Source organism: Cystoisospora suis (genome assembly GCF_002600585.1).
Source record: "Cystoisospora suis strain Wien I chromosome Unknown contig_1716, whole genome shotgun sequence".
NCBI lineage: Eukaryota > Apicomplexa > Conoidasida > Eucoccidiorida > Sarcocystidae > Cystoisospora > Cystoisospora suis.
The window spans coordinates 49,746-60,180 of record NW_027154516.1 but is presented as its reverse complement, the minus strand read 5'-3'; the positions used below and the strand labels follow the sequence as shown (position 1 = coordinate 60,180).

Below are 10,435 nucleotides of genomic sequence, written 5' to 3'. Positions count from 1 at the left end.
GTTGTCTTCGAAAGTGATCAGCAGCAAAGACTCCTACGACAGTGCCGTATTCCCTCTCCGGGCAAACGAGCAGGCTGGGCGACGTCTGCTTTTTCAGTTCAGTCTGGCAACTCAAAATACAGTCAACTGTATTCTCCATAAATAGGTTGCTGCTGGAACAGGACGCGGCATTTCCAAAATATACCGTCTTTGAGAAGTGGGAGCCACTCAGCAAGTTGCTCAGTCATCTGAGAACTTGTATTTCAACGTCTTGTTATCCTTCAGTTTGCGCCAAACAATGAGGAGAATGGCGACCCACAAAAGCGTGCCGCCGCCGGCTACGAAGCTGTAGATTGCAGTCTGCGAAACCATTTGACAGACACAACAATGCACCAGTTTTTTGAGTTTGTACACATGCTTAACAGCGCAGCCGACCATCCAGTGTGCTCCCAGCAAATAGGAAGCAATGTAAGGCAAATTACAGTCAACAGTACTCGCCAAGGCTCCAGCGACAAATAGTGGTGCTGCGAACAGCTTGAGTAGACACGGCCAGCAGGAGGGGGGTAATCAATGCTATTGAGAGTGAACGCGTGGTAAGCAGTCTCCGAGAAGACATACCAAGTTTCAGCTGATACACTGCAGTCAGCTGCAAAAAGGTGGATGATAGAGTTAGGCGCGTCACGGCTGGAGTTGCCTGCGAACGAGGCTATCTTAAAATGGGTTTTTGTTTCCGTAACCGCTGACGATTTATCGGGGAGCAAGCAGCCGGTCGAAGGAGCCGTTACTTGCCTTGTACATGTTGGCGAAAGCACCCTTGCACGCGATCTCGCTTCCCTGGACGAAGCCCCTTCTCATAAATTTGCAATTGAGGCCGTGCACCATTGCGGTCACCTTGTGCACTACTGACAAGAGAATGTCCTTGGCGCTCTGGGCTGAGGGTTCACAAGGAAAACCCGACCGCATGGTAGATTGCAAGGCCTGGCGACGGTCGCGATTGAATTGTTTTGCCGGAGTGTGTCACATGATCTGTTTTATCTGTACCTCCGCGGCAAGTGATGTTTTCCGTTTCCCACGAGGCGAAGTCGCTGCTTGGGCTGCAACATACTGTGGGGGTTCAGCAGCCGAGGTCAAATGCTATACGCATTCCGCACTGTGCCGCTGAGCGGGCGTGGATACGTCATTACTCACGCCCACCACAAGTCAAAGGTCTGCCTCTCAAGGTAACTACCCTTGCGACGGCGCCGGCGCCGACATAGAGAGTAAGAACTAGAACATCATTTGCTCCAAACCCTCGGCGCCGTGCGGTTGTGGCCTCAACATTGGTGACTTCATCAAGACTCATCGGACGCTGACCAGCCTGAAGACTTTTCTCGGAGAAGCTCGAGCGATCACCTCACTTGCTGTGGGAATGCTATTGGTCAGGCGTTTTACCAGCGCGTTGACTGGGGAGGTTGCAAACAACATGGAAACGAGAGATAGGAAAAGACGGGGCAGCAGTTTCTCTGCAACTTAGTTCGAGAACAGAGTTGGATGGCCAAATGAACGTGGCATCTCTTCCGTCAGTCCGGGTCAAAAAGCAATCCGCGATGTTGACTGGTCTTCTGGAGTTCTGCTCTCTGTGAAACGATCAGCCCTCGGGATTGCAGGTGCAATGCAACCTCTCCTTGGACAGCCGAAGCGGCACACAACGGGAGTCGCCTGCATGGCAACAATGCTGTCGCTTACGGGAGCCCACGACTTCGTCCCCCCTCGAAACGATATAGCTCTTGGACCAGTCCAGGGGTGTGTACGCAAAGAACTCGCGGCCAGAACACGTATTGTCGGTGACAGTACCAGAGGAAGAGTCGAACCTCGGGCAAGCATACGTAGCGTTAAGAATTCTGTGTTTTTGCACGCTCCACCAGATAGCGTTTTTGATGAACGTCTTCTGCTGGTCGGTGTTCAGACGTAGGTCCTGCGTGCAGGCGCAAAGAGCAGCTCAGTTCTTCGGAGTTCTCGCGAAATCAGAGCCGTGTCAAAGAATACCTCACAAAGAAACCCGTGGAGTGTCTGGGAAACTAGTGGGATGAGAGAGGCTGTGATCTGAAGATCGGCGCCACACTCGAAGCTGTTATTCACAAGTAAGTACTCCCCTATGGCAGGAGCGTGTCCTCATCTTGTTGACTACATTCCTTGGCAGAGTTTGGCCGCTCCGCGTTCCAGAGTGACTCCACCCGCGGTGCTGTCAGCCCCACCGCTTGCAAGTGGTTCGTCCAAAGAAGCAGCTGAGAGACAGCTGGGTGTACCCTTAGATCCCACACCGGCTCTTGGCGCTGCTCTATTGTTGCAACATATGGCTGCAGGATGCAGCATTTGCGGGTGTTTTCTGCGTCGCTCCCTTGCTCGCAGGGTCCCTGACTGTTGTCACTCCTGTTGTTTTTCCTCGCTGTTGAGGGGCTTCTGTTGTGTGGTTCAGATCAGTTCAATTCGTTTGGGGGGAAGGAGAGAGTAGGCCGTAGTCGATGCCCCTATGTTTGGCCCGGCTTGTTCGCAGACATGTAATCTCGACTCACGGACTTTCCCTTGTAACCGTCAAGCCACTGTTTCAAAAAAGGATCACTGTCTTGGGGATAAGCGTCAGTGATCGTAAACTCGTCTGCTGGTTCACCAGGGCGGAGGGCGGAGAATTTCCAGGGTTTGACAAGGAGCTCGAGTGACCTGAGGCCGTGGAGTTTGGTCACTCCTTTGCCAGGCAGGTTCAAATTGACATCGTCCTCTTGTACGCCGCTCTGGAACAGAGAAAGAGGATGGAAATAAATTACCGTGGCGTCCTTGTAGAGTTGGTTCGGACCAGTCCGCTCGGTGAACTCCGTCCGGGTGCATCAAGAATCCAGGTTTGATGCTGCCGGGTGTATGCTGACTGAGAAGCCATCGAAGCTTGTCATCTTGCTACTGTCCGCCTTCCGAGGCAGACCTTCAACAACCACAGCTCTGAATGCTCTGTGCTCACGGGCAAGGTAATCACTTGTGCCTCCGCGCGACCACCTGCATTGCTCAAACGCCCGTGACCTACGGAGTGATGTAGGCTGGATGCGTGGCGGCGTAAAGATCATCCGACTTTTTTCTTGCACAAACCGGGAAATAAATAACTTTCCGGTGTCAAAAACTGGCGCTGAAGGCCCCACTACGGGGGGGAGTCTGGCGCCACCGAAACCAGGTCGACTCCTCTACTAAGCCTCAGTGTGAGGGATCACGGCTTCAAGAACCAAGTGGCACTAAGGCACGCAGCAGGGCTGTAGTGCGATCACGTACAGACAGGAACTCAGGAAATGTATTCAGTCTCTCCTTCTCGAGTTTGTCGGCATGTTCGTCTAGAAGGACCGCCCAACCGACCCCGCGCACCGTCTGAGTGAACTGGTCAAGACCTGAAAACAGACGCCGTAGTCCAACAACGATAACTGTTGAGAAGTGATTTGAGAACTCCTTTGACAGGATACAATAAAAAGCTCTTTGGCGACCATTGAGAACCGGATGCCATCCAGGTTTTCAAACGGAGCGAATAAGCCGGGCGGTGAGCGCTATAGTACTACCTGCCAGTACTGCAGGGGCTTCGGGAGGGGAAGATGGCGCCGTCTCAAGAGACGTCAGGAAGCAATACTAGGCCGTTTTCAACTCTGAAGGCTTCACAAAATCCCGACACAGACGTACGGGACTAGTCGTCGTGTTACTTGTATCGACGTGGAGGACTCCTAGAACGAGCTTGACTGCCATATTTTATGTACATCCAAGCATTTTCCGGGACTCCACATTCTATAGAGGGGATCCCCTTTCAGTTTGGGCTCCTGAGGTGCCTAGAAATTGTTGGCACGGTACCCAGTCACTCGGACCTTAGCAGTTGGTGCAGATTAGGAGGGAGCCTGCGCGGTTCGAGACGCTCGTTGCCGTAGCTATGGAATGAAGTCCGGTGTGCCAGAGTGCTCTCTGTTGCAGAGTCAATCCTCTGCATTTTTTAGCACACTTAGAGAGTTACCAGGGATTTCGATCTTCGGGGGCGTTGGCAGTTTGTTCACGGCGTCGTTGACAGCCTTCTCCACCGAGGTAACCATGTCGTCGAATTCTTCTTTGTAACCTAATATATCCACAAGGTCTCCACTGCCTTCTGACGTCAGACACCCATCAGCGAGCTTTGTTATTATAGTACTGCCGTCGGGATCAACCTTATCCAAGATCCATGTCCAATTGTCTTTTCCGATCAACTCGTCAGACGTATACTGGCAGCCGCGCATAAGGAAATCCATAACGAGGCCGACTACACCAGCAACCAGGAAGAGCAGGAAAGCGCATAGGCAGAGAACGTTCCACTGAAGGCACACCAGCTTTGTGCCTGTACGCTTGCTTCGGAAGAAAAACATGATTAGCCATAGCGCCCCCAGCACCATGAGCAGCAGCACAAATGAGCACGCGATGCCAAACATCACTTCCGCAGAGACGAGCCCCCCCGAAATCGACGGCTGAGTTTGGGCCAGGGTATCAGTTGCGTTTTTGACCAGGCCGTCCATCTCGGTAACAGGGATGATTTGGTCCAGAACGATGGTCGGGAACGTGAACTGTTCAAACATTTCGGCAATCTGACTAGAAATGTCGAGATTCGTCCCTAGAATCTTCTGAAACGCCTTCACCATCATTCCCAGTGGTTTGTTGTCTGCCATCATATCGCAGCCGGCGCACTTGTGGAACATCTGTTTTACCTCGGCATTTTTTAACGCTTTCTCTAACGATGTAAGGGCTCCCCTCGAAGCATCGAGGTTCGGCTCGAAGTTGAAGTCTTCCTCAATCTGAGCACGAAAGTCTGCTACAATGCTCTCCTCGCTGCTCGTGTCCAGTTTTGCAGACAACTCTCTGATGTCTTTGAACAACGGACGAACCCCGATGAACCGCTCTGTAGCGACAATGTTCGGGTCGGAACCTTTTATCATTTCCCCAATAGTCGTGTATAAGTGGCATTGAAGGGAACGTATGCCTGCGACGCCTTTTGCCTCAGTCGCCGCAGTCATCACACCGAAGATAAAAACCAGAGTAACAGCAGTTCCGCCTAGCGCTACAACCACCAGTCGACCAGTGAAGCCGATGTCGTGCTTCCGTTCTCGAATGCAGCAGCAGCACCGCCGCCAGTATCGGCAGAAGACCTTCGGAAGGCAGAACACAAACCATGTGACCACTAGCAGGAGAGCAGCCACAATGACAAGCAAGAAAAACTTTAGTTTTTTGAGATAGTCGAGGATCGAAATCTTCCCATCGATAAGGTCCCCGAGGACAGCGTAATCGAAGCTTTGTGTGTCCCATCCCGACATTATCTGATCGACGAGGTTTTCTAGACTTCCGGAGGCATTGTTGAGCTGAAAATCCGCACATTCGCATGCACACGGCGGTATCCCTGTCCGGTCGTCCGTTGATGACTGCCATGAAGAAGTTGTCCTTTCAGCACCGTCAACATCGTTTCCGGCTCGGAACTAGAGCCAGGAAAAACGGTGCTGGATCGACTGCCTGACCTAGTGGGAGAGCCTGTCACATTTTATGGCAACCGAGTCTGACCCAACTTCCGCGTTACGTACCTGGTTCTGCATTTGCTCGATGTATTTGTTATACGAAGCAGCCGAACATGCCGCTACCGCGGCTTCGTCGAACGACAGGGTGAGGGTTTCAACTCCATCCTCCATTCCCTCCATTTTCCGAGTTGTCGCGGACGAGGCTTTTCCTCTTGAGGGGAAATCCTCGTCGGTGACAAGCGCACCATCCGCCTCTGCTGCGGCCCTGGAGCCACTGGTGTGATGGAGAGCTGCCTTGCTGTGTAACAATTGGTCAGGAGATAATGTAACAACACGGCGCGGACGCTGAGCGTAGTTCAAAGAGGCTCGGTCTTTCGGGAATTTTGTGGCTTGCGAGCTCGTTGCATCATGACCGCCTGACCGGTGGGCTCCGCCGGGGGTAGCATCGAGGTGCCAGCGGATAAAATCCGACGAGGAAGCGTGTAACTGTTCGAAGGGGTAGGTTCGGTCGGTCTCCCGTACCCTAGTCCTCTCCCCTCCAGAGTGGGTCCCAAACCGACACGAAGAAACTGGCGCCTCTGACTTCGGACCAGCCGGTGTCTGCCGGTCCGTGCCCTCCTCTCGACCCCCACAGCCGCCGTGATATAAACAACTCTCCGCCCCGTGTCTCTTCTCACTCACGTCCGTTTGTTTCCCCGCTATGCCTTGTGAAGACCTCACGAAGCCCACAGCTAGCACGGTTAGCAGCATGGCACACGATGGCCACTGCCTACGCGACCCCGTTGTTAGGGCGTCCTGTGTCCGGCGGATGAGCCTCCCCATTCTTCATCGACTCGGCTTAGCTCTCTGCACACTCTGTCTGCATGAAAGGGCATTTGAGGCAGAAATCTAGGCAGTCCTGAAAAGAGGCATAGAGGATCGGAAATGATCCCACGGTTTCAGTAGGAACGACACCCGGTGTCGGGGACTGAAGGTTACGGCGGCCCTCCCTGCACGGTGAAGCTGAACCTTCTCCGACGACCAGAGCTCGTGACATGCCATGTGGGTCACAAGAAAAGTTATCTAGTTTTGTGCCCTTAGCATGACGCCCAAGTCGTTTCTCCGCCCTCAAACAACTGTACGCAGCGTGTGGGTCCCCGTTAGGGCAGTCGGCGCCCTCCGACTATTCCGTGGAATCCAGCATACTTCTGCACTTTGATTACAGCTGAATAGGGCGAGGCGTCACCTGAGAAGCAGTGGGCGACGTGCGATCCGATGGCCGAGAGGGCGAGGTGCTGTGCCCGATTGGAGAACGTCTCGCTCCAGTCAATCTGCTGCACCTCACGGGGGAAGCAGCCGCGTCTACAGGCCGCGAACGAGCGCAGGAAGCGAGGTAGTGCCTTGCAGCAAAAGAAAGAGTAGTCCGGATCAGCTGTGCGGTGTCACAACCTAGGTGCGGGGCCAAATTTCAGCTATTCAACGGAGTGTTGTAGACAACTCCACCATAACGCTGAGGACACTTCTCGGTCCACCCCAAGCCACCTAATAACATAGTTTCTTCCGGGGTCCATTAAGGAGAAAGGAACACAGGCTTTGGAAACAGAGGCACGTACTGAGCAGCGGCAGCCTGGTAGGCGCAGGACGAGGTGATATCCCGGCTCCTGCCGCCAGCGCTCGCACCTGGCCAGACTACGGTTTCATCAAGGGTCTCTCATGGAAACTTTCTACATCACTCAGCAGTGCTGCTCCACCCAGGTGCCCCGGTACATACTGCCCTCCTCGAAGAAGGAATCCGCGAGTCAGCTTGTCTGATTCCGGTTGAAACGGCAACACAGTAAAGGGAGGAAGCAGTTCCTCTGCTACCACCAGTCGTCAAACTACTCCGAAGCTGACGCGGCTGTTCAAAGCCGGATGGCATCGTCGGCGAGGCACTACATGGAGTGGTGTTCGGACTGAACCGGATTTGTGATGCATGTCAAGATCCCCAGTTTCTACGTCTTCCACAACCGTATCTCGCTCCCGTATTGTGCAGGCGACTCTCGCCACAGGCGATATTCCATTCAACCACCAAGCCCCTCCGTTGCACGAGTATTTGCCCATTCAAATATTTCAGAGGCTGCAGCGCGCGGACAAATGTTCCAGAGGACAAGCTGCACCATGCCTGAAACAGCGGTTTTCTGCTCCTCGTCACTATGCAGCGGAAGACATATACTAAAGGTTCTGCAGCCCGATCCGCAATAATTCTAGGCGTGCAACGCTATCTCCAGGGGTGCAGCCAGTTTCAACATTTCTGACCGCCACAGCGTCACTCCTCCGGGAGAAAGCATTATTTGTTTCCCTTTTTCGTCGCCCGTTAACACCGCACGAGCGACGGGGGTGCCATCCTCCTTCAAACGGCAGGGGGATGTTGCTGGTGACACCGCTAGGTTTGATAAACAAGGTGTCCTCAGTGCGGCTGGTGGTGGCCACGGAAACCGCTCATCAGAAGCAGCCATATTGCAGCCCAAGATCTGCGCTGTTGGCTCCTGCGTTGGTAAGGTGGAAGTCACCTCGGCAGTTCCACTCAGCGGAGCCGCTTTTGACACGTCGGACTGCGGAGTGGCTTTCTCAAGGGTCGTGCCACTGGAACTAAAACTCGCCTTCCGTCGTCTGTCGTGGCGCCGGAAGCGTTGCTCCTGTTGCTGCGTTGTCGTTCCAGGGGTCTGGCAGATAGAGCAGACTCCTCAGTGGCTGTGTGACGGTATGCGGGCTGTGCGTTTTTGAGGCTGCCAGCGTGGCCAAACTTTACACAGCGTGTGGGTCCCGGGACTCACTAGTAAGCGTGTATGAAGGCGCTCTCGGCGTCGGACAGTTCACGAGTACACGAACAATCGTTGCAGCTTCGTTTGAGCGAACCTAGTGGGCAGTCATCCGACTCAATTGGGTACACTTACGGCGATGACATTCGTCGCTGTGGGCCACTGGATCTCACGTGACCTGATTCTCAGCTTCTGGGATCCTGAACAGGTAACCCGTGGACAGACTGTGCAGGGGTCTCAATAATACGAGTTCAGTTTTATAGTCATCAAGTCACTCATGGCTTGATAATACCGCAAAAACAGACTAAACAGGGAGATACCCTGCAGTTCCGGTAGACTTCTCTTTGGCCGCCGTTCCAGGTGGGGGGGCGTCCCCTTTGCTTTCTGCGAGACGTGGCGCCGCTAGGTATCCGTACGCCAATGGGGCCCCGTAAGGCGTGAGTCCTGGCCAGAGGGGAAGTTACCGGTCCGCCGGTCGGCATAATCTTTGCTCCAAAAACTCTAAATGTCTATGGTTATCCGCTCAGTTTCTTTCCGGAAACGTCTGTACTACTCAAAAAGCTGGAGGTAGCTCGAGATGGCAGAAGCGGTGGCTGGGCAGTCGGATATTGCACATATTCGCGCAAGTGGTTCTGGTTCTATCTTTCAACCTGGGAATTCGACTGTACTCAAGCCACGGTATCCCGAAGGCCAGATGAACGTCTTTAGCGGGACGCGCACAGTCCCCCCTGGAGGGATATGTGTCAACACTTGGTGAGACTGTCTGGGCAGTTTCCCATTTGAAGAGCCTTCTCTGCTCGGCTTAGTCATGAGACGAAGGCTACCATCTATTTTCGACGTCCTGTCATAAGAAAGTGCGAGAACGCTAGCCCTTGGGGGTCCGGCAAGCGGGCCGGGTGCTCTCCCGACTGGGATCGCTGGCCATCCAAGAAACCAGGCCTATGACGAAAAGAGGGCACGTGGGGAGCAACTGTTTCCAGGGCATGACTCTCCGCTGTCTGGGCCTTCTAGTCTTACGCGTGCGGAGCTCCAACCAGGGCTTCCGAGTTTTTCTTACGTTTTAGTGTATAGGACCGGCCAACAATGGGGGAGCCCCGAGGTACTGGCGACGGTGGAGCAAAGCTGGTAGCAGCGGAAACACCCATCTACGTCTCCGAATGGCACACACTCCGAGTGTCGTCGTACAAGGAAGATGGAATCTGCCTGAGTGATAGGCAGCGGTCGATTCGGAGCACGAGGGATTCTCCTCTCGCTTGCACAACGACTGCTGCCTCGGAACCTCCGGCGTCGCCCTGCACTCGCATGACCTCTACAGCGTCACCGCTCGAACCAGTGGTCTTTGGCTCAGAACCGGAACGTGCTCACATGACAACCGCTCAGGAACACCCTGGTCCGCAAAGAGCAGCTTTGTCCTTGTACCGGTCAACTCCCCCGCCAGAGTGCCCGAAGCCTGAGACTACCGTGGCAACAGCAACGGAACAACTTCCAATCAGCTTGAAGAACGAAGGCGCGCTTATTCCTACCGAGTGGCAAAGTGAAGCGCGAGTAACCTGTCCTTTGTTGACCCTCGGTGATGACGCTCAGAAGATGTTTACCAACGAGCTTGACCGGTCTCTGGTGCAAGTCCGACGCGCAGCAGAGGAAAATTTTGCGATCTCGAAAGCTGCCATGTATCGCCGCATGGTCCAAGAGTTCCAAGCGGATAGGAAGCTCTGCCTGGACCTATTGAAGGAAACCATGGCAGAGGCAGAGGCAGTCCGAAGTGAACTGGGAGCCATGCGTGCTGGTAAAGAGGCAGCAGAAGACCGACTGTCCCGCCTTTTTGCGTACATGTGTCGGCGGATATTGCGCCAGGAAGCACGGGAACGGACGGAAGCTGCTTGGAAAGCCTGGCTCAGGTTCTGGGAGTGCAGAAAAGCACGCAAGGTGCTGAAAAAACTTGCGGCCAGACTCAGCTCAGAACGGATGGTCCGGCGCTGTTTCCACCCCTGGCAGACTGCGAGTCTGCGAGCTACGGCTGGGAGATTGCAGCAGAGAGCTGTTCTAACGGCTCAACAGGAGGCACAGCGGTTACTGGAGGTAGTCGAGGGAGACCGCCAGAAGCAGGGTCAGCTGCTTCTTGAAGTACGACGGAAACTCCAAGAGGAAGCGCAG

General features: G+C 54.1%; 1 protein-coding gene across 1 annotated transcript; it reads right to left on the bottom strand.

Annotated features, from left to right (window-relative positions):
• Positions 1-219: 219 nt before the first annotated feature.
• Positions 220-5,801, bottom strand: CSUI_003802 (uncharacterized protein; the record flags this gene model as incomplete). Its single annotated transcript, XM_068063997.1, has 7 exons — positions 5,571-5,801; positions 3,977-5,354; positions 3,271-3,383; positions 2,532-2,747; positions 1,705-1,933; positions 1,333-1,421; positions 220-339 (listed from the first exon to the last, which is right to left on the bottom strand). The coding sequence occupies exons 1-7, from the start codon at positions 5,682-5,684 to the stop codon at positions 220-222; spliced, it is 2,259 nt and encodes a 752-aa protein (XP_067924032.1). The 5' UTR covers positions 5,685-5,801.
• Positions 5,802-10,435: the final 4,634 nt, after the last annotated feature.